General features: G+C 43.2%; 2 protein-coding genes across 3 annotated transcripts; one reads left to right on the top strand and one right to left on the bottom strand.

The window, feature by feature from the left end:
• Positions 1 to 3068: 3068 nt before the first annotated feature.
• Positions 3069 to 20516, bottom strand: zmat5 (zinc finger, matrin-type 5). Of its 2 annotated transcripts, none has more exons than XM_078421716.1 (5): positions 20273 to 20516; positions 16276 to 16338; positions 13517 to 13597; positions 8983 to 9076; positions 3069 to 4598 (listed from the first exon to the last, which is right to left on the bottom strand). In XM_078421716.1, the coding sequence occupies exons 1-5, from the start codon at positions 20397 to 20399 to the stop codon at positions 4454 to 4456; spliced, it is 510 nt and encodes a 169-aa protein (XP_078277842.1). In that variant the 5' UTR covers positions 20400 to 20516; the 3' UTR covers positions 3069 to 4453. The 2 variants fall into 2 exon arrangements, with proteins under 2 accessions (XP_078277842.1, XP_078277841.1); XM_078421715.1 differs by having other exon boundaries at positions 3828 to 4598; positions 8983 to 9079; positions 20273 to 20515.
• uqcr10 (ubiquinol-cytochrome c reductase, complex III subunit X) lies at positions 20500 to 23573 on the top strand. Its single transcript, XM_078421717.1, has 2 exons — positions 20500 to 20848; positions 23339 to 23573. Exons 1-2 carry the CDS (start codon positions 20708 to 20710, stop codon positions 23387 to 23389), a joined length of 192 nt encoding a protein of 63 aa, XP_078277843.1. The 5' UTR covers positions 20500 to 20707; the 3' UTR covers positions 23390 to 23573.
• Positions 23574 to 24152: the final 579 nt, after the last annotated feature.

Genomic DNA, 24152 nt, shown 5'->3' with positions numbered 1-24152 from the left:
TCGGGTATGCAATATCTCATTGACTCCGGCGCCGAGGAATCAGTCATTCCTCACAGTTCCTAAGAGCGTTTTCACCCTAACCCCAGATGTGTTCTCACCGCCGCGAACAATTCTAGCCTACAGACATTTGGTCAGATATCAGTCACGCTCAACTTTGGTCTGCAGAAAACGTTTCGCTGGATTTTCACAATCGCCGACGTATCAAAACCCATTATCGGAGTGGATTTTCTTTCACACTTCTCTTTGCTGGTGGATTTTTAAAATCGCCGCTTAAGCGATTACCACACCCGCGCACAGGTGAACTGATCCGGTCATGACTATCTCTCACCTTACCAGCCTCCACCGGCCCATATCAGGAGTTACTTAAACAATTTCCACGACTAATAACTCCGTATTACCAGCACAATGATATCAAACACTGTCACGCATCATATTCACACCCGCAGCAGGTTACCCGTAGATCGCCTCAAAGTCGCAAAGGCCGGATTTAACCATATGTTGGAGCCACGGGTCTAAGAGCTGCTGGGCATCACCTCTTCACGTGGTCCCAAGAAATCTCCCAGAGATTGGTGACCCTGCGGCGACTACCGTTCACTAAACAATGCCGCTATTTCAGATCGATACAGCATCCCACATTTGAAGGATTTCTCTGCAAGCCTACAGGATAAGCGGGTGTTCGCAAGCATCGATCTCATGCGCGCGTATTATCAAATTCCGGTCGAGCCTGCCGATATTCCCAAGACAGCCATGGTCACTCCGTTTGGGACATTTGAATTTCTACGGATGCCGTTTGGTTTATGGAACGCAGCACTATCGTTCCAGCGTTTCATGGACCACGTACTCTCCGGCCTCGATTTCGTCTAAGCATACATCGACGATGTGTTGGTAGCAAGCTCCAGCAAAGACGAACACAAGAAATACCTCGGATTACTGTTCCGGCATCTCGACGAATACGGGATTGTCATTAACACAAACAAATGCGTGTTTGGCGCTCGCAAGCTTTAGGCATCGCGTGACGAAGCAAAGGTGCAGGAAATCCAAAACTACCCTGTGCCAAATTCGTTAAACCAATTACGGCGATTTTTGGGGATGATGAATTTCTACTGCCGCTTTCTACCGAACGCCTCAGGTTCCCTATTACGCCTTGACCAACTTACTCAAAGGTCCGGACAAATCGTCTTCAAAGAAACCGTTGTGTTTACCCGAGGATGCAGTGCAAGCCTTCAACGCCGCTAAGAGAACTCTCTCCGACACAACTATGCTGGTCCATCAGAGGTCCAATGCCATATTTTCGCTCGCCACTGATGCCTCCGTCAACGCCGTGGGAGCCGTCATGGAGCAGCCAGTCAATGGCAGGTGGGAGCCTCTGGCATTCTTTTTGGCAAAATTATCACCCACTCAGATGAGGTACAGTACGTTCAGGCAAGAACTTTTGGCTATGTACCTCACCATCAAGCATTTCCGCCATCTGTTGGAAGGCCGTCCCTTCATTATTTATACAGATCACCAACTGCTCAAATACTGCTTGGACTTCGTTCTGTAGTTCTCCAGTGACATCAGGCACATTCAAGAAAAAGCAAATCCAGTTGCCGACGCCCTATCAAGACTGAAGGTGGATGCTCTGAATGCGGCCACACTCATCACTTTTCATGCTATGGCTCATGCGCAGCATACTGATTCCCGGTCTTATCCATTACCACCGGACACATACTGCCCTAAAATTGGAAGATGTACCTTTCGATGACATGAGAGAAACCATCGTATGTGACACTGCCACTGGCAAACCAAGGCCGTTTGTGCCGAGGACGATGCGTCGAGAAGTTTTCAGTGACGTTGGATTATGGGCGAAGACTTGTCTACCGTAACAACAATCCAAGATCTCCAGGCACACTAGCACCCCTTTCAGTGCATTTCCTGTACCGAACCCCCGTTTCGAGCACGTGCACCTGGACTTGGTCGGCCCACTCCCACCGTCAAGAAGCTACACGTTATCTGCTCACTTGTGAAGACCGGTTCACAAGATGGCAAGGTGCTATCCCAGTCATCAACATTTCAGTGGAAACAATAGCCCGCGCTTTTGTTGACCGATGAATTTCGGTCTCTGAGGTCGCAAGTACGATCACAACAGATCGAGGACCGCAATTCGAATTTGCGCTGTTTCAAACACTAACCGACCTCTTGGGTACAAACCGGATTCGAACGACTGCTTATCATCTACAAGCGAACGGCCTGATTGAGCGGTTCCATCACCAGTTGAAAGCCCCTCTGGCAGCCGGAGGAGACGCGTCGAACTGGAGGGAACGGTTGCCTCTGGTTCTGCTTGGCATTCATACGGCAGTGAAAGCAGACCTAGGATGTTCGTCAGCGGAAATGGTTTACGGCACAACTCTGAAGCTGCCCGGCGAATTTGTGGAACCAATCCCCACAGACAGATCCTATGATTCAAGCAGGTATGTCGATTGATTACGGTGAACTATGCAGCTACTTAGGCCAACACCGACACGGTAAACACCTGCAATGGTCTACGTGCCTGCTGACCTCCAAACCTGCCAACGTTTTGGTGCGATAAGACGCAGTCTGCCTACCACTTCAGCAAGCATACGATGGGCCTTGCCAAGGCATCCAACGCCTACCCAAAAGTTTTGTGATCTATCGGAACGTTAAAACTGACAACGTATCTGGTGACCGGTTAAAGCCAGCGTACGTCATGAACCAACTGACTACCTCACCCACCAAACCTGCGAAGTCACAGACCTCCCACACTGCAGTACCAAACAAGATCAGGCCGTAAAATCAACCCGCCAGACAGGTACGGGGCAGGACAGAGTCAGGCCTTGTATTACTCGGTGGCTGAGGGGTAGCTGTGGCACCTTCACGCCCACGTTGGTTTTGCATACAGCCTATCACCGTTGGCAACTTGCCAGCAGCCTCACGAGAACGTCCAACCAAAAGAGCTCAATAACAACTCCAAGGTCAGACGCATTAATTGGCCTTAACTGCACACGGGTTATGATTGGTGAGAATGTAGGTAAAAGTGGCTTCTGAAATAAACAGGACACAAGGTGTCTGGCTCGGTTAAGTGTTGTTTGTTCTTTGCTTTCTGTCGTGGTATTCAGTTGATCCTACAATGGGGTAGATATTCCAAGCCTTTTCACTCCCCCTCCCCCCCTCCAGGATGGAAATGTCAGATGCCAGAGGGCATAGGTTTTATGTGAGAGAATGTTTAAAGGAAATGTGCAACAAGTTTTTTTTACAGAGAGATAGTTAGTTGGAACGCACTGCCAGGAGAGGCGATGGCAGTTGATATGACAGCAATGTTTAAGAGGCACTTAGACTGAGAAATCAGGCAGGGAATAGAGGGATATGAACCTTGCGCAGGTAGACAGGCATCAAGGTGGGTGCAGCATGGTGGACCAAAGGGCTTGTTTCTGTGTCGAACTGTACTACATTCCATGTTAAATAGCTTTGAGAACATTGTTATTCAAACCACTGAAAAAGTTCAACTTAACATCTTATCTAACGGCTGGCATCTCAGACAGCACAGCACCTCCTTTGGTGATCCATTAAGGTATTTGTTTAAATGACAGGTTTAAATGCATCATCTTCCGACCTAGAGGCAAGCATACTATTAACTTGGTTGGCTGAAGAAAAATGAGATAAACAAAACCCCACAAATTCACTGGGAGATCGTGCAAACTCCACATTGGCAGCAGTGGTCAGGATTGAACTTGTGTCACTGTTTCCGCGCTGTATCTCTAAATCTAAATCAAATCTATTCTTTTGATTTTTTAGGGTTTTTTTGCAGTTTCATATTGTTGTTTTATTACTACGCCAATTAACAGATGGTGGTGAAATATTAAGAATATCTTTATTACCATATAATTCATAAGTATTATATATGCAAACAGGACGATTATTTTTTTTAAATATATTTCCATATGAAAAAAAAGGATAAAAACCAGTATGAAGTTTATATTACTATGGCAAAAGCAGATATGCTTTGGTTATTTTCCATTATACATCTAAATGGAGCTCAGGGGAAAATCAGGAGCAGTGCAATGATTTTACTGCCGAAGAAATCTTTTACAACCACGATATGCAAAGCTTTGCAGACGACAATGATATCGTGCAGTCTCAAATGATGATTAAGTATATCTTTCCATTAGATCTACTCCAGCAGTTATTTGGTTTGTACACTGCTTTTAATTGCTTATTTGCTCCATTTAGTCATTATTAGTATTGTAATGATGCAGGTTTATACAATTAGGTTTATTTTTGAAAGTCGGTTGCTATGCTGAGTATCATTTGCATGTGCAAATAAAACGTCTGTCAGGCCTACAAGCTTCCAAGTGTATCAGTTAGACTAAAATTCATCACTTAAAATCACATCCCAGTAAATCACCATTCATGCTTTTTTAAATTATTTGACGGGATAATATTTTTTTCTTAGTTGTTAGCCCCATTCAACATTCAGTGCAGTCTTCCAGCCTCCAGGAGGCGGTGGGTGTAGAGATAGTGGTAGTTCATGGGTTGAATGATATCCTGGCGGTAGCCAATACACAACAGGCACATCCTCCTCCTTTTCTACTTCCAAATCACTGCAACAAAATATGACAGAATACTGGATTATGATATACAACGAATCTTCAAGCAAAGAATATAGCCAACACGATATCACAGTGCAATAAACAGAGAATAAACAGTGGAAATCACTGAGAATTCACTAGCATCGAATTTAAGTCATTTTAACTTCAGAAATTCAAATCAATATTGCAATTCGCAGTACAGTAAACCCCAACAAGAGAGAAGACAATTTTAAAATTAATATCGCCTGAACATGGAACTTTAAAACTGATGTAAGAGAATGCATTTTTTTCTTGGAGCACTTTCCTCAGCATGGGAGAAGGTAGGATAGACAATAGACAATAGACAATAGGTGCAGGAGTAGGCCATTCAGCCCTTCGAGCCAGCACCGCCATTCAATGCGATCATGGCTGATCACTCTCAATCAGTACCCCGTTCCTGCCTTCTCCCCATACCCCCTCACTCCGCTATCCTTAAGAGCTCTATCCAGCTCTCTCTTGAAAGCATCCAACGAACTGGCCTCCACTGCCTTCTGAGGCAGAGAATTCCACACCTTCACCACTCTCTGACTGAAAAAGTTCTTCCTCATCTCCGTTTTGGACTTCCTCCCATTGGGACTGTTTACACCCCAAACTGTGCTGTAACCAATGTTTTAGCACATCATAGTGCTGGGGAAGTGCAGGAGTATTCTAAATTAGACATGGGATCAACGTTGTAAAGATGCAGTAAATCGAAAATTAGAAATAAAGGCAAAGAGACAGGTATTAATACAAAAAGGGAAACAATAATTGACAGATAGTCAAAGTTACCACAAATCTTCAATTATATTAGCAGATAAGGCAAGAGGTTACAGAAAAATAAGGACTAAACTGAAGCTCAGTACCTGAAGGCTTGTTGCACTTGACACAAAACTGATTTCAAAGAGAAAATAAAGTTCCAAGGGGAGAATCCACCATCTGTGGTGAACTTGAAAAATTAATAGTTCATAGATTCATACCTCATAGGAACAGAAAAGGGCCATTTGGCCCATAAAGTCTACTCCACCATTCAATCTTTGGTTCAAAATTAAAGATAGTATTACATTTAAAGAAAAACTACCAATGGCCATCCGGCATTTCCGCTACTTCCACGAGGGCAGGGATTTCACCGACCACAAGCCACTCACGTTTGCCTTTGCCAAAGTGTCTAATCCTTGGTCAGCCCGACAGCAACGCCACCTGACCTACATCTTAGAATACACGACTTGCGTCCAGCACATCGCAGGCAAGAGCAACCAGGTCGCAGATGTGATGTCCCGCACCGCCATCAATGCCATCCACGCTTTGGCCCCAGATGTCGACTACACGGCCGTGATGGCCGCCCAGCGAAAGGATGCTCACCTACCGCACCACCATCTCACTGCTGCCTGTGGAGGATGTACGATTCGGGCCTACTGACACCACACTCCTCTGCGACGTGTCTACCGGACAGCCAAGACCCATCATCGCCGCTGACTGGCGCAGCCGGATTTTTGACATGGTTCATGGCCTAGCTCACCCTTCCATCTGGGCAACAAAGGCAAAAGCCGGCATACTTGGACATTGACCAACCAGTGCAGGTGGCACAACCCCGCCGCAGAGGGCGTCCACCATCACGACCAAACCCGCCCTCAACTCAAACAGCTGCAACCCCGAACCCACAAGACACGTGCACAAGATCAGGCCGCCTCACTCAACTGCCTAACTGCCTCCAATACTCTGGTTCTGGGGGGGGGGGGGGTCACGTGGCAGACTGAGCCAATTTGGTCTCGAACCATCGTTCGTCGAGCTCGAGCATTCGGCATGATCTGGGCCGACCAATCAACGCTGACCTGGGTGGTCTGCTGGCTGTGTGCAGCGGACGACGGAGCTAGTCGTCACTTCACCGTTAACACGTTAACACACACCTTGCCCTCTTGTACTAATTGTTAATCGTTTAAATATTAAACTGAGGGTTTATACAACAGTTGAACCTCTATACTGTATTATTTTATACCAAGTCAAGTCAAGTCAAGTCAATTTTATTTGTATAGCACATTTAAAAACAACCCACGTTGACCAAAGTGCTGCACATCTGATTAGGAAAAAAAAAAAAGAAACATACAGTGGCCAGGATGTACATGTGCTAAAATAAGACCCTTGCAATTCCTGAAGTGACCTGTGTTGTACTCCTGCAGGCATTCAGCAGTATACAACTCTCACAAGTGACTAATTCTTTAAAGACACACTCTCCATCTGCCAGAAAGGAGTAAGAAAGGACCTTAAGTTGGTTAAGAGCTTCTATTAATTGCTAAATAGACTAGAAAGAATATATGGTGCTCCGTGGGCCTATTCTCCAGTCCTCCAGAAGTGCCAATGCACAAATTAGAAAGAATTAAAATCAGCATTCCACAAACCACATAATAGATCTCAGTCCAGATTTTGAACATGGACCCCTTTTTGGATAAAAGATTAGCAGGGGTTTCCATAAGATCCTCCAATATTCTGAAATAGCAAACATTGGATTTCATAGTGGTATACCAGAAATTAAGATTATTTCAATGATCCAATGCGGAGTGATATATCTCGAGATAGTAGCTCTTCTATCATGCTCTGCGTGCTATTCCTAAATCTACTACTCCCACATCCAAACATCTTTACAATAAAAAGAAACAGGGGTGTTTACACATTTATTTTAGATATTGTACAACATCTCACTTTCAACATTCAAAACAAGACAGAACAGGGTTAGATCTCAAAAATAATTGAGAGCCCTAAAGCAGCTTGTTGCTCTCTACTCTTTGAAAAGAAGAGAGCCACAAATAGTTAAAGAAATTATAAAGAAACACTTCTTTTGCCATTTATGAATAAATCCATCTAGCCTCATAGAAACACAAGGAAAAGGGATTTGGGTAGGTTTGAAGTGATGATAACACTCAAGTTCACTCAAAAAGTTGGTTCCGATAGTTGAAGATTCTAGGTGTTTGTACCAGTTTCAATCAAGGCAAAAAATGATTCAAAATATAAAAATAAACATTGCTCAGCTGGAAGCATTTATACCATTTGAATTAGAAAATTTTGGATTTTATTCCCATTCTAGGTTTTGAATTCTACCCAAGTAATCACTGCTATGCAGTGCTATTATAAATCCCAACAATTGTCTATTAACGATCACAGTACATGTGTTTTGATGAATGTTGAAAGATCCTATTGCCCTATTCAGGAAGGCAAGGCATGCTTTCATTCCCAAGCCAATATTACGACTCAAAATTTAGAAACTTCATTATTAATTGATTTTCACTGCTGTTCATGCAACATTGCAGATGCTCTTTTGTTGCTTTGTTTTTCTACTCTAGTCACTTCATTTCAAAGAAAGGATGTGAAGCAGAACATTAAATATTGATTTGCATTATTGATAATGCATTACATGATGCTAATTAATATGCAACATTAACATATAGCACCTGCCTTATAAAGACATTGTAATTTGCATGTATGCACATCAAAATTATAACAAAATGTTAAAAAAGTCTTTCAAGAAACAAGACAAAATGTTAGCAAGAAACTAATGGCCCGCCTGAAAAATCAATAACAATTTGAGACTTGAACGTATCAAATTTGATACATTGCTCTCCTTGACAAAAAGTAATGTAGAATGTATGTGGTCATCTTGGTTATGGAAAGCACAGAGAGAGTAGCATGCATCATATCTGATCTAAGTGCCCATGGTTGCTAACACACAAATTGGAAAAATCTCGTTCTTCAGAACCATCAGTTCTTATTACCAAGCACATCAATTCCATGTACACACAGCTTTCTTAGACATTTGCAAAATTCCATCTTATTCAATGATAGAAGGGCAACATCATCATTTATTATTACTATCCATTCATGTATATTTTGCTATTGAACGAACAAATGCTAGCCTATCAGACTAAAGGAAAGCCCTGTGTTTATTACAATGTAATTAAACATTAAAATATAGATAACCCAGGAAGTTGTTCATGATCTCTAGGAGGAAGATGTTACATGCACTGGATGTTAATAATTCTACTTGCCAAATCAACAATACATTTGTTGATCTATCTCCTCACTAAATCAAAAGAGAAACTGCTGCAAAATACATGTCGCAAAATTAAGTTGTTAACTGCTGACGTTGATAGGAATTTGTACAAAGCAGCTTCGATGAACCAACAATACCCACAAGAGTACAACAGTACAAAATATCCAATGCTTTGCCATTATTATTATATTTAAAAAATAACTTCTTCATTGGTTAACTCCCCATGTGTGCAGTCGCAATTTGCTGTTGCTTTAGGAACATAATAATTGAAGCAAGTAAGTGTAATTGTGTTACAAACCTGGCAAGTGTAACAGTTCATATGCATTACATGCAAGTTACCTGATGTGCAAGTTCTTTTCTTTTCTTTTGGTTCTCTTTGCCAACCATTCATCAATGTTAGGGTTTAGTATGCCATCTTGCTCAATTGTATTTTCTTCTGAAACAAATTGATTTCAAATAATGTTAACAAGAGAAATAACTGGTCATTAGCAACTGAATGCAACGAGCACGAAACATTATTCAACTCATAATAACGTTCAATTGTAAAAACATATTTATACTATGTTTTCAAAGGACAATGGAGAAGGCAGTAACATTTGTGCACGTAGGATTTATTTTTAATTTGTTATACTTTAATTTTGCAAGGACCTGATAAAGATCAGAATTACAAAATGTGTTCGTTTCTGACTTATGCTGTTTTCTTCCAGAACAATTCTTAACATTCTTTATTGCCTCACTACTCCTCTTGAAGCTGGTTTGTGGACACTACCTCTGCAATATGAACATTTCTAAATCAATCTCAGGAATTCTTAGTCCGAATTAGTTTAGTGTACATTGCGCACTTGACACACCCAATGACTGAATCAGCAAGGCAAAGATTAAATTTGAAATAAGGAATAAATGTGGTATACTTGGAAGAAATTCAACCCCAGCAAGCAGCCACAAGAAAGATAAAAAAAAGAGTGGCAAGGAAGAGTGTGAAAAAATTCAAATTTTCTAGACTTAAAAAGAAAACTGAAAGACCTAACGCAAGAACATGAAAGATCAGTTATCCAAATTACTGATCAAAAAAGCAACAAAGTAAATTCAGAACTGAAATAGAGGGAAAATGTAAACTATGGCGTGCTGAGCCACTTTGGTCTCGAGCCATCGTTTGTCGAGCTTGAGCACTCGTGTGGACCTGGGCCGACCAATCAACGCCGACCTGGGTGGTCTGCTGGCGGTGTGCAGTGCACGAAGGAGGTAGTCATCACCTTACGGTCAACACGTTAACACACACCATGCCCTCTTGTACTAACTGTTGAGCTGTATCGTTTAAATATTAATCTGAGTGTTTATACAACACGTGAATCTCTACGACCCCGACGATCCAAAACGGCCTCTTTTGGATTTCGTCATGCCTGGAGGAGACAACCCAGATGAGCAGAGCACAGTTTCACTTAAACTGCCCAACTTCCGGACATCACAGCCCAAGTGTGGTTTGAACATGCCAAAGTCCAATTCCACATCCGCCAAATATCTGCCGACGTCACCAAGTATTACTACGTGGTCAGTGCGCTGGACCAGGACACAGCCGGGCACCTGCTCGATTACCTTCACCAGCCACCAGCCGACAAGTACAAAGGGATCAGAACTCTTCTCAAGGACACTTTCGGTCACAACCCCCACGACAGAGCGGCAAACCCCTGCACATGGATGGCCTAGGCAACCGCAAACCGTCCGTGCTCATGAACGAAATGCTCGCCCTGTGGATGGACACAAGACCTGCCTCCGAACAGGTCTTCCTCAAGCAGATGCCTGAGGACATCCGCCTGCTCCTCGCGGATGACGGTTTCACCGACCCTCAACGGCTGGCAGCCCGTGCGGACGTGCTGTGGCAGGCCAAACAACAGGTCTACGAGCGGTCCTAGCCTCCAAGGAGCGGCACTGACATCGGCCACGTACGGCGCCAGCAAGGACAAATGGTGCTACTACCACCAAAGGTGGGGCTCCGAGGCCCGCCGATGCCGACCCACCCTGCAGGCATCCAAGAAACGCCTCGGCCGGCCATCGGTAGTGGCAACAGCAGCAACATCAGAACATACAGGTTCCGCACAATCCCGCTCAACTTCAACTCCTGTCGCTTAAAGTGGACCTTTACCATCGCCAACGTCTCACAACAGCTGCTGGGTGCCGACTTCTCCGGGCGCACTCCCTGCTGGTCGACGTGAAAGGACAACGTCTTGTTAATTCTGAGACGTTCAAGTCGATCGTCTTGCACCATGCTGAATTGACCGCGCCCCACCTCAGCTCGGTGGCATGGGTTGCGCCATCAGGTCGGCAACTGGGCCAGAGCATGCATCCCCTGTCAAACTACCAAGATTCAGCAAAACATCAAGGTTCCCCTGCAGAACTTCGCCTTGACACACCGGCATTTCGATCACATCCACGTTGACATCGTTGGACCGCTGCCCCCATCCAGAGGTGTCACCCACCTCTTCACTATCGTGAACAGATTCACGAGATGGCTGGAAGCCCTCCCACTCTCAGATACCTCCACTGCGACCTGTGCACGTGCCCTCACCACCCACTGGATCGCCCGCTTTGGCGTGCCGGCAGACATCTCCTCCGACAGAGGTGCGCAGTTCACCTCCGAGCTGTGGGCAGCAATGGCCCGGCTGCTTGGCACTAAACTGAACCACACAACGGCCTACCACCCGCAAGCAAAAGGCTTAGTGGAACGTTTTCACCAGCACATGAAGGCATCTCTCAAAGCACGGCTCGCGGGCCCGGACTGGATGGACGAATTGCTGTAGGATATGCTAGGCAAACGCACTGCCCCGAAGGAGGACCTGGCATCTTCCTCGGCCAATCTGGTGTACGGCGCCCCACGTACGGTCCCACGGGATTTCATCCCGGCGGCACGTGGACATCAAGAACCGTCCACGACCATGCTGTCGCACCTCCGTGAGAAGGTGGGCACACACTCTCCACTCCCAACGTCCCGACATGGTCTCACAACCACGTACGTCCCTCCCGACCTCCAGGACTGCCAGTACATCTTTCTTCGCCAAGATTCCCACCGTACACCACTGCAAAAGCCTTACGAGGGACCCTTCAGAGTACTGCATAACGACGCCAAGTTTTTCATCATCGACTTGGGCAGCAGACACGAGACTGCCTCCGTGGACCGTCTTAAGCCTTCACACTTGGACATTGACCAACCAGTGCAGGTGGCACAACCCCGCCACAGAGGGCATCCACCATCACGACCAAACCCGCCCTCAACTCAACCAGCTGCAACCCCGTACACAGGAGACACGTACACAAGATCAGGCTGCCTCACTCGACAGCCTCTAATACTCCGGTTCTGGGGGGTCATGTCGCTGGCCGAGCCACTTTGGTCTCGAACCGTCGTTCATTGAGCTCGAGCAATCACGTGGACCTGGCAATCACGTGGATCTGGGCTGACCAATCAACGCCAACCTGGGTGGTCTGCTGGCAGTGTGCAGCGGACGACAGAGCTAGTCTTCACCTCACAGTCAACACGTTAACACGCCTTGCCTTCTTGTACTAATTGTTCAGCTGTATCGTTTAAATATTAAACTGAGTGTTTATACAACACGTGAACCTCTGCAAAACTCTACATTTTTTAGTCATTTACTACAGGCTCAATCAGTTATAAATCTTACAGTATAGTGCTTAAAATGTTGTCCAACCAGATAATTCTTTAGTTTTACCATTACTTCATTCAGCTTGAATCAGGTGTCAATTTTAGTTTGTTTTGTTCTGCTATTACTGTGAACGTCAAGTGCACAGTCTGCTAAAATTAGCTATAACAATTCCTTCTGGTTTTGAAATTATAAATGGCTTCTGATATTGGTATGGACATGTGTTTAGACTGTTGAAGGTGGTAGTGTGCACCAAAATGTTCCAATTGTTCCAATAGTGTATAATCTGCATTCTGTTGCTTCTTACTTTCGTTTATTTTCATTTGTCTGAACAAGATTAGTCTGCAAAAACTTGGCCATATTCTTTAAAATCAAATTGAAACAAAATTGCCCTTTTACTCATGGATAGTTAACATATAATCAAATTAAGCTACTATTGTTTACTGCTAGAATTGATTCTACTTTTCCAATTATATATGGCCCTTGATAAATGAGCCATTCCCCATCCTCATGTACAACCTGCTTAATATTATTTCTACTAGCAACCAAATATTGGTTTTATTCTGCCGTAGTTGCATCAATAGTAGAGGAATTTCTTCTCAAATACAAATCAAATCTGGCCCCGAGACAAAATGTTAGCCAAATATTCACATACACAGTGCAATCAGTGACATACATAGGATTTCACAGGAAAATGTGTCACCAATTTCTCAGCATCACGTACCATTGAAGCGCTTTCAATGTAATATTCAAGTGTAGATGAAATCAGACCAGTTGGTTCTGAAATGTTCAAGAATGAAATCACTGGCATACCCTAAAAGGCATTGGCATACCCTAAAAGGTGTATTAACAGGCACAGATACTCAGCGAGTTAACTTTGAACCTTGGAGGAAAAAAACTGTGCTCACATTCAGTCATTCTATTACAATACATTTCTGTTACAGGCTGAAGAACCCCAAATCATCAATATTGTTCCATGTCTTATTTTGTGTAATAAGAGAAAACACTCAATTTCAAATTTCATGAAATTCTAAAGTGCGGTAAATTGTAAATGCAGATTCAGAAAATCACAAAGCATAAATGTTTCAATTACAAGGTCACAATTCCTCTTTGGATCCAGAGAAAATAAGAATGTGAAGTTTGCAGTGTTCCATCACTGTTTCAGCTTTAAACATGATCAGTATATTCATTCATCGTTTATTATTTGAGAAACTAGCACTTACCTTCGACCTTTTGTCTCAACTTCTGAATATCCTCATCTGTCATATGGGAAAATTTGCAATTAGCACCAAAATCACATTGTCCTGCAGAAAAATAAACAATAATTGTAATCATTAACAGCAGAGAAGAGAAATAGATAAAAATAAAAATGGCTAAAACACATGGTGCAGTGGGAAACTGATACACAGGAGCAAAGGCAGATTTCTCAATCTGGGCCACGCGCCCCAAGTTTAGTTTAGTTTCACGATACAGCGTGGAAACATGCCCTTTCGGCCCACCGGGTCCGCGCCGACCAGCGATCACCACACATTTAGATGAATCAGATCTGATACCTTACTCAGGTGTATCCTATATCTCGTACGTTACAAAAAAGGCATACATTTGGAGATATGCTCACAGAATGTTTCCCACTCAATGCCAAAGTCATATGGACAACTGGAAAATTGAAAGGCACTGGGTTAAAACAGATCTGTAACCAAATTTCACAGCTCATCAATAATGTGATAGATATCCTGTTAATAACAAAATAATAAATCTAATCTTTTTCTATAATTTTAGCTTTCATACAATATGATGAAATACCAAAATGTGATTTTGCAGTGGTAGTTTTCAAACATTCCCCAGTAAAACTGGACAATGGGCTACCTTCCAACATCTCTGCTGTTACATGTCTATAATCAGCCAACTTTAATATTTTCTACTTGATTTAGTCCATTACAATGCTGTACATCGGAAAATTAAAGTACATCACCAACACCTATTTACCAATGCCTCAAAGCGAACGTGTTTAATGGAGGAAAACCCATGCAGAACCTTAGCCAAAATTTAGCAAGAGATTGGAATTATGACATATGGTTAAGTTCGAAATCTAAATATCTCTTAAGCATACAAATAAAATGTCACAGAAAATATAAAAGAGATTTAGGACTTTACTACAAATGTTGTCTAACATGTTCTTTAAAAACGAGAGTTGAGCTGCACAAAAAGGTTCCAATTCCGATGCAATGCTAACTTGAAGAACCCAGCCAAGATAACAATGCAACTGATATAACTAAATTTAGCACCTCTGGGTTATGGAAGAAAAAAACTGTCAACCCAAGTTTCTGTTGTGCTTTGTGGCATCTTCAGTTGGAAAAGCACTATAATAATACTAGGCAAAGATCCCCAACAATTCCCTCTTTTAAGAAATAAAAGGTAGACACAAAATGCTGGAGTAACTCAGTGGGACAGGCAGCATCTCTGGAGGGAAGGAATGGGTGACGTTTTGGGTCGAGACCCTTCTCGACCTGAAACATCACCCATTCCTTCTCTCCAGAAATGCTGCCTGTCTGTCCTGCTGAGTTACTCCAGCATTTTGTGTCTACCTTTAATTAATGCATAGTTAGCCCCTCTAATCTCTCTCTAGAAGGTGGCAAAACAACTGTTTCAACTACTGGGCTATTCATAGGATAATACTCCCAAAGTTCAGTAGAGATGGTATATCCAGGATTTAAAACCAGGAACTATTAAGAAATGGAGGTGGTGGTGTCTTAGTGCACTTGCTGTCCTTGTAATTCTTGACAGCAAAGATCACAAGTTTGAGAGATACTTCCTGAGTGTATACAAATACAATTGATAATAATAATAATAATATATTACATTTATATAGCGCTTTTCATATACTCAAAGACGCTTTACAGGGATTTAGAGAACATAGGGAAGTGAATAAATAGATAAATAAGTAAACGAACAGAGAAAGGAGACAGAGGGTGGATCACCAGTCTTGCTGAATACAGTACACTGTGTATATGTGACACAGTGTTAGTGGATTGCGAAAACATTTATGGCTGTCAATAGTAAGTAAATCAAGTAAACTTGCTTGTCTTGGATGGTTTTGAGCTCCTTCCTGCACTCATATGGAATGCACTCTTGATTTCTGGCTTCCCACCATTCAGACTTCTCACTCATTAGGTGCCCAGCATGCCAACCAAGTTATTAATGCCATCCATCAAAAATGAGCACATAACTGCTAAATATATTAATGGGAGTCAATATTGTCCATGTTTGATGTGAACACTTTAGTTTAGAGATACAGTGCGGAAACAGGCCCTTTCGGCCCACTGGGTCTGCGCCGACCAGTGATCCCTGCACATTAACACTATCCTGTACCCACTAGGGACAATTTTTTTTACATTTACCAAGCCAATTAACCTACATACCTGTACGTCTTTGGAGTGTGGAAAGAAACCGAAGAGTTCGGAGAAAACCCACGCAGGTCACGGGGAGAACTTACAAACTCCGTACAGACAGCACCTGCAGTCGGGATCGAACCTGGGTCTCCGGCGTTGCATTCGGCGTAAGGCAGAAACTCTATCGCTGCGCCATCGTGCCGTGTTTAAAACAGGAACTTTAATAAATCCAATTGGAAATGTAGAAGTTTATTTATTCAGAGATGATGGGGGAGTGTTTATCATACTACATGTGCTCTTCAACTTACGATGGGGTTACGTTCCGAGAAATCCATTGGAAACCAAAAATATCGAAAGTCGAAATGCATTTTATACACCTGATCATGTGGCCGGAAGGAAGCTGCAGCTCGCTATGGGTCACTGCCATTTGCACCATCACAAAGTCGAAATATCGTAAGTCCAAGCATCGTAAGGCGGCGAGCATCTGTATTCTATCTAGTTCTTGTTCAGTAGTATGAACTTGCTACCATATAGAGCACATAAGCATATATTTAGCTCTGATATTTCTGGACTTACCAGATTTCTGGACTTACCAGATTGCAGAAACTTTCTGCAAGGCTTTTTGGCAAGTTCTTCTGCCAAGATTGTGACGCTATCTAAAAATCAAAGAGAAATTAAGCAAAAATATTATTTTAAGCAATAACATTTAATCAGAACCTTTCCAAAGAAAACCACAAACATATTCTAATTTACTAAGTTATTACTTATGCATTATTTTTTTGAGCTTTAACATTGACCAAAGCAACTGAAACAAAAATCAGTGTTTCCAGTTATTATTCAGTCGTGCATTGCAAATGTGTATCAGTAAAGGCAAAATTAAGCAAAGCTTTTACATTCATTATTACTATGAATAAACAATTAAACTACTTTTCCATCAGAAGTCATTACACCTGCAGAAGGAAGCAAAAAAAGTCAGCAAATGTGTAGAAGAAAACTGTCAAATCAATAAAATAGGTTTAACATAAACTGGAGGTCTTTTAAGTATTACTTTTTAAACAAAATCAAGCCACAAAAGCACAACATGATACAATTCTACAAAACGTGAATCATCTAATGGATATTATTAATAATAATAATACATTTATTTTATATAGCGCTTTTCAAGATACTCAAAGACGCTTTACAAAGCAAACAAGACATAAAAACAAACAAACAAAAGATTTGTCCAGACGGAGGACAAATTGTCAACCCATTCAAAAACGAGCACTGTTCAACTGTGGAAAACACTATTTTGTTCTTAATTTATGTAAAGTTCCCTTTTTCAGTTTGTTTACTAATAAATGTGATGAGAAATCTCGAAAGTCCTTTATCCTGAGATGATGAGAAATACAATTACACTATCAAGTACTTCTCTAGTAGTTAGATTCTGGGCCGTGCTGTCATTTGAAATTGTTCAGGCAAACAACATTCATGTATTAAAAATTAGATAGACAGTTAAAAGAAAAATAGATATGTAGATATGCAGGACACAAATCGCTGGAGTAACTCAGCAGGTGAGGCAGCATCTCTGGAGAACATGGATACGAGATGTTTCAGGTCAGGACCCTACTTCACACTGCCAAACCTAATCTAAAGAAGACTGAAATGTCAGCTTTCCATGTTCTCCAGTTACTGCATGACCTGAGGATTTACTCCAGTACTTTGTGTCCTATTGTGTACCCCAGCATCTAGTTTCTTGTTTCTACTCTATAGAACGATATGTTGATGGGTGGAGGCTTTAGTGGATCATAAATCGAAAAGGGGCCCATTGGATTGGATGACATTTCTAGCTTCTAAGATTTATGTCATTCTGAAGGAAGTAGAGCATACCAAATGAGGGAAGAAAAACACATTAGAATGTAATTAGTTATTTGAAGTTCAAGATTAATTCGTTAAATAAAAAGTGTAGCAAGCCAAATTTACCATGACACAAGCTGTAACTATGAGACTAGTTGTATTAATGACAAAATCAAAATTAGAGGTACACCAAAATGATTTTTCTATCATGCTAATTTTAGAAACTTTTGAAACACATGATCCACTGACTTTATTTTTAATGGCTATTGAGCACATTTAGTCCTTATTCCTTATTCCTCTTCCTGAAGAAATTTTGAATGACATCATTAGTGTTCAGTGATTCTTTTCCTGCCTGTTAATTTCTACAAATTTCACAATAAACCTGCGAATCCAACACCAAAATAATTGCGGTGCCTATTTTGCTTATCCACTTGCTTGCTCCTTTCCATCTACAGCAGATGGCAGTAGAGAAGTAGAAATAATAGATTGCAGTCAACCTTGCCAGTAAACCAATGAATGTAGTGACATATCATACCTATATTTGTGCTATGCAATTGAAGTTATCAAAAAACCTTCCATTTATAATCAAAAACTCAAGGGGTAGTACATCTTCCAAATGATATTACAGCCTTCCACATACAATAGACGAATGAGTTCAGAGTCCAAAATGACAACTGGAAATGCCAAATGAGCATATGCAGCCCTTTTCTTTTGTAACAAAACAATTCTGCTTTGCCCTCAATTACCTCCTCCAAATTGGTCACAGGGGATTTGTTTATTTGTAGGATTTCAATGTAAAGATGAGTTTTATGATTAAGATGTTGCCAGATCAAGAACTCATGTATGCCAACAGAGCCAGGATGTTTCTGTGCAACAAAGGAACACACTGGAATTCCCGAGGACTTTGCCTAGTTTAGCTGAAGCTATCATATGCAGCCCTGGACAACATGCTTTGACCTCCAGTAGTGCACCATACAGAAGCCTTAATCAGTACCTCTCTACATGTGTTTTGCTTCTCTGTATTCCAAGCCTCAAATGTGTACGTATTGTACTTGCAGGAACCATTGTAACGTTTAAGAAACATTTAGAGAGGTACATGGATCGGACAGTTTTATAGGGATGCATCTACCCTGCATCTGCAGGGTAATTTACTACAGCCAATATTGGTGGACGTGGATGATAAAATTCTCAGCAATGTTGCAGAGCTTTTAATAAAAGTTCTACCACCCGCACTCCAAATCCCCTTTACTGACTTTCCCAGCAGATGCATCTACCAGATATATACACTTTTCCATGGAGATACAAGGAACTACTGATGCTGAAATCATCAGCAAAACACAAAGTGCTGGAAAAACACAGTAGTTTCAGTTTAGTTTATTGTCATGTGTATCGAGGTACAGTGAAAACTTTTGTTGCGTGCTAACCAGTAAGCAGGAAGACAATACAAGATACCAATCGATCCATTTACTGGGTATAGATACATGATAAGGGAATAACGTTTAATGCAAGGAAAAGCCGGCAAAGTCCAATCCGAGGGTCATCAGAGAGATAGACGGAGTTAGCACCTAAGAAGGACTCAGATCATGATCAGATAATGATTCAGATCAGGATCTACTTCACACTTGTCTACATCAGAAGACCCTTGTGTATGTCCACCAAATTTGAGGCCACATGTAAACTGGATGATGAGGCAACACACAAATTGGAGGAACAGCACTTCATATTCCACTTGGGATGCTTACACTTCAATGGTGCGAATATTACATTTTCTTGTTTCCCACCCGAGTGGGCATCCATTCCCCCCACTACCGAGCCTCTATTTTCCCCTTCCACCTATGTCTCTTCCTCTGCCTTTATATTTCACTCCTCTCCTCATCTCCTCTTCATCCCTTGTCTTTGCCACTTACTCGGAAACATATGCCAATTAAATTCCCCCACCCCCACCCACATATCACTTCCCAGGCTTTGTTCCACCCCCATTTCATGTCCAGCTTTTTCCCCCCAATACTGTAATGTCTGAGTGTTCAACCCCAAATTAGCTTGTAAATTTCCTCCACAGATACTGCCTGACCCATTGAGTTACTCCAGTACTTTGTGTTTTGCTATGGACGATAGGAAATTTAGATCACATAGATTGACCTGTTTTCTATTGGCAAAGAAATAGAAAGAGTAAATGTAGAGACTTTTACCCAGAGTAGGGGAATCAAGAACCAGAGGACATCGATTGAAGATGAGGGGGGAAAGATTTAATGGGAACCCGAGGGGCAACTTTATTTACACACCAAGGGTAGTAGGTATATATACCTACCTCCCTTTGTGTGAATGGAACAAGCTGCCGGATAGATAGTTAAGGCACATGGATAGAACAGGTTTAGAGGGATGTGGGCCAAACGCAGGCAGGCAGGTGGGATGGGTGTAGATGGGTCATGTTGGTCAGCGTGGGCAAGTTGGCGTTTCCAAGCTGTGTGACTCGTTAAAAAATTAGGACAGACAAGCCGTGGGCGATGCAAACGGGAACTGGAGCCTGACTGGATAGAGCACAACACTCCAGGCCTTCAGCTAGTGTGAAGGAAAGAACTGCAGAGCAGATGTTGGTTTACACCGAAGATAGACACAAAATGCTGAGGTAACTCAGCGGGACAGGCAGCATCTCTGGAGAGAAGGAATGGGCGACGCTTCGCCTTCGGGTCGAGAACCTTCTTCAGCCGGTCCCAAAGACAAGTATCACCCCCGGCCAACTCAATCGAATTTTACCTCGAAATGAATCGAACCAGAATTTCTTTGACCTCTGGTGCTGAACTCCCTGCAAATGTTTCTTTCTGTTGTGAAGGTTGTCTTGAAAAGACCTGCCACAATAGTCGCAGAAATACGTCTTGCCCATCGCAGCCGGCGGCGGCGGCGGCAGCGGCTCCGCGACCGAGAGACAACCCGCTCAGCTCAGGGCTCAAGGCGGCGCTCAACGCGCCCGTCTCCGTCTCCGTCTCCGTCCGCACAACGTAGTTCGACTACAGTTCCCCGGGATTTGACGCAGCCGCAAGGCTTGTTTGCGAGGAAATACGAATTAATGGCCGCGTTATTTTTAACAAGGTGTGACTGAGTGGTGACTGAGGGTTTTTATTTATGCGGGTGTGCCTCAGTTTGTGGGGGGGTGGCGGAGGCGGAGGGTGATGGGGCTCAGTCGCCGACAAGATGGCGCTGGCGCGGAAGATCTACAACTTGCTCTTCAGGAGGACGTCCACCTTCGCGCTCTCCATCGTGCTGGGCGCCGTCGTCTTCGAGAGGGTTTTCGATCAGACCGGGGATATGATCTTTGACCACATCAACCACGGGGTGAGTCTGGCAGTTGGTGCGGGAAGGCGAGTTCATTCACAGCGGGAAGGTGACCTCGGGGAGGGCGCCACTGGCCTCAGCTCTTGTTTGGTTCGGGAGCTGAGACTCGAAACGACAGGTCTCGTTTTCACACCTTACCCTTCCTTATCTCTGTGCCCCCCCCCCTCCTCCCCTCCCCCCCTCCCCCCCTCCTCCCCTCCCCCCCCCCTCCTCCCCTCCCCCCCCCTCCTCCCCTCCCCCCCCCCCCCCCCTCCTCCCCTCCCCCCCCCCTCCTCCTCCCCTCCCCCCCTCCCCCCCTCCCTCCTCCCCTCCCCCCCCCTCCTCCCCCCTCTCCTGACTCTCAGTCTCCTTCTTGCGTATGGCGTGCACAGCCTAAAGTTGTAGGTCAAGGGTAGAGATCCAGGCCAGGGCAACATCAGTTGCTGGGTGGATGGCCTTGATGCCACCAGCAGCGAAAACCCTCAGTGAGCAGTCATTCACGATGTGTGGGATGGTGTGGTCTGGATATCTGCAGTCACAAGCAGGGCTGTCTGTCATCCCCCACTTGTGCAGGTGATGGGCTGTTCTTGCATGGAGGGTGTGGATCCTGTTCAGGGTTAGCCATTGCTTACGATGGCCAAATCCCAGTGTTTTCACTGTGGGGTCTGTGATAACCTCTCCGTTGTTGGTGTTGGACTCTCAGTCTGAAGAAGGGTCTCAACCCGAAACGTCACCCATTCCTTCTCTCCCGAGATGTTGCCTGACCCGCTGAGTTACTCCAGCATTTTGTGTCTATCTTTGATGGAAACCAGCATCTGCAGCTCCTTCCTACACACTCCCCGAGTCCCGCTGGGTGGCTCGGACTGAACAATTATCACACCCTATCCTATCAGGTATGATACCAAATCTGAAGAAGGGGCTCAACCCGAAACGTCACCTATTCCTTTTCTCCAGAGATGCTGAGTTACTCCTGTTTTTTGTGTCCACCTATGATACCAAATCCGATGGTTTTAAAACCCATCTGACGGTTTGTTTTAAATCGGCTGCCTTTTGCTAACGAACATGTGAATTCATTTGTCATATAACAAAATGCTAAAACTCTGCATTAAACAGCATCTGTTCAAGAAGCAAAATATAAAGTGGTGAAGGAACTCAGCAGATCAGGCAGCATGTGTGGAGGGAACCGACAGATGTTTCAGGTCAGCACTCTTTCAGATGAATCAGCCACTCTGAAATAGGGTCTGTAAGACATAGACCATTAGGCTATCGATTCTACACCGTCATTCAATTGTGGCTGGTCTGATTTCCCCCTCTCAACCTCATTCTCCTGCCTTCTCCCCTTAACCTTTGACGCCCTTCAAGAACCTATCAATCTCTACCTTAAAAATACCCAATATCCTGGCCTCCACGGCCATCTGTGGCAATGAATTCCACAGGTTCACCACTTTCTGACGAAAGAAATTCCTCCTCATTTCCATTTTAAAGGTATGTCATTTTATTCTGATTCTGTGCTCTCCTGTCCTAGACTCTCCCATTCCTGCAAGCATCCTTTCCCCATCCACTCTAGCTAGGCCTTTCATTATCTGGTAGGTTTCAATAAGATTCAAAAACAGCATACACTACACAATAAACAGTAAAGGACACTAAATAGACAACACTTTCGTACGGCACAGTGGCGCCACAGTAGAGTCGTTAATTTACAGCGCCAGAGTCCCTAATTCAATTCTGACCTCGGGTGCTGTGCGTATGGAGTTTGCACATTCTCTGTGACCATGTGGGTTTTCTCGGGTGCTCCAGTTTCCTCCCACATTGCAAAGATGTGCAGGATTGTAGTTTAATTTGCTTCTGTGAATTGTACGAATTCTGTGAATTGCTGGTAGAGCCATAACCTCACAGCGCCAGAGACCATGGTACGATCCTGACCTTGGGTGCTCGCTGTGAAAGAGGGCATAGATGGTGGCACAAGCAGTTGCTTGCAAAAGCAGAGGAGAAATAAACCACCTGCCAGGCTTCAAACTGCTAGAGTATTCAGGCAGGTTGGTAAAGAGTCAACTTGGCAAAATTGGACTCTACAATACCTAAAACCCAGATTGTGGCAAATGGCAGATCATCCAGCATTTTTATTTTGCTCACCACTTGGGGACAGCCCATATACAGTTCAGGATCTTGTCACAAGAGTTTTTTTGTCAACGGAATGAACTGTGAATTTGGATGGACAGAGGATTGTCTGCTGAGTAAATATACCAGAGTAAATGAATGGATACTGGACAAACAATTGAACTAAAAGCAGAAAATGTGAGAAACACTCAGCAGGATAGGTAGCACCTGTGATAAGAGAAATAGTTGACATTTTGGAACAATGATTGATTGTGATTGAGCTACAATGAAGTTTCATTGCAGATCTCAATCTTTTGATTATGGGTAGGAAAACGTGTTTTCAAATTAATCATCAAGTAAGTTTTCTAAAGTTGTATTATACACAAATGTATTGAAAACAATCTCTCTTTGCAGAAACTCTGGAAACACATCAAACATAATTATGAAATCAAAGAGGATGAATAAGATTCCATGGTGCAAGGAACATTGGATGTTGCTTCCGTTGAACATTGACATCTTTTCCACTTGGACTATTAATTTCAGCGGATGATCCCTACTTAACCTCTTCAAGAGTGGAATATTATTGTAATTAAATTAATGTTTTTGCAAAGATTACTATGACAGATAACAAATAAATTCTGTAATAATTTTTTGCTTGATTATTTCTGCCTATGTTGACTACTAAAAGAATAAGTTTTCCCTGATAAATGACAGGACAGAATTTATTTAGACTTTCTTCAATTGAGATATACTGTAACATGTGATGGGGAGGTGTATGGAATTGAATAAATAACGACACTAGGCAAAATAAAGTGCTTCCATGGTTTGAGTATGGGAGGGGTGGGGGGAAGTAGGCAGTTTCTGTTGGCTGACTACTGATGGATGATCCTCATTTGTTTGCATTACAATTCTCCCACTCTTAAGCTGTAGTGCAGATATTTTCCATTGGCAGCAGTTCTAAGCAAGAGGGAAAAAAATCTCTGCATAAGTTTTGAATTGATAGGGCTAAAAGGCTGTTATTGCCCCATGGAAAACTGAAGTGATGTTTCTGAGCTTGTGTTGGAACAGGAAGACCAAGTTGAGGGGTGAATCCATAGAAAATAGGTGCAGGAGGAGGCCCTTCAAGCCAGCACCGCCATTCATTGTGATCATGGCTGATTGTCCCCAATCAATACCCCGTGCCTGCCTTCTCCCCATAATCCCTTGATTCCACTAGCCCCTAGAGCTC

The sequence above is a fragment of the Rhinoraja longicauda genome, chromosome 25 (assembly GCF_053455715.1).
Source record: "Rhinoraja longicauda isolate Sanriku21f chromosome 25, sRhiLon1.1, whole genome shotgun sequence".
Lineage (NCBI taxonomy): Eukaryota > Metazoa > Chordata > Chondrichthyes > Rajiformes > Arhynchobatidae > Rhinoraja > Rhinoraja longicauda.
This window is presented reverse-complemented; position numbering and strand designations above follow the sequence as displayed.

Excerpts from the sequence above, each read along its gene's own strand:
- zmat5 (XM_078421715.1), bottom strand. The coding sequence starts at position 20,399 with ATGGGCAAGACGTATTTCTGCGACTATTGTGGCAGGTCTTTTCAAGAC. Across the intron at positions 13,598-16,275 it reads CAGAAAGTTTCTGCAATCTG|GACAATGTGATTTTGGTGCT; the intron begins GTAAGTCCAGAA and ends ATTTTTCTGCAG. Across the intron at positions 4,599-8,982 it reads GAAAAGAACTTGCACATCAG|TGATTTGGAAGTAGAAAAGG; the intron begins GTAACTTGCATG and ends ATTTTGTTGCAG.
- uqcr10 (XM_078421717.1), top strand. The coding sequence starts at position 20,708 with ATGGCGCTGGCGCGGAAGATCTACAACTTGCTCTTCAGGAGGACGTCC. Across the intron at positions 20,849-23,338 it reads TTGACCACATCAACCACGGG|AAACTCTGGAAACACATCAA; the intron begins GTGAGTCTGGCA and ends CTCTCTTTGCAG.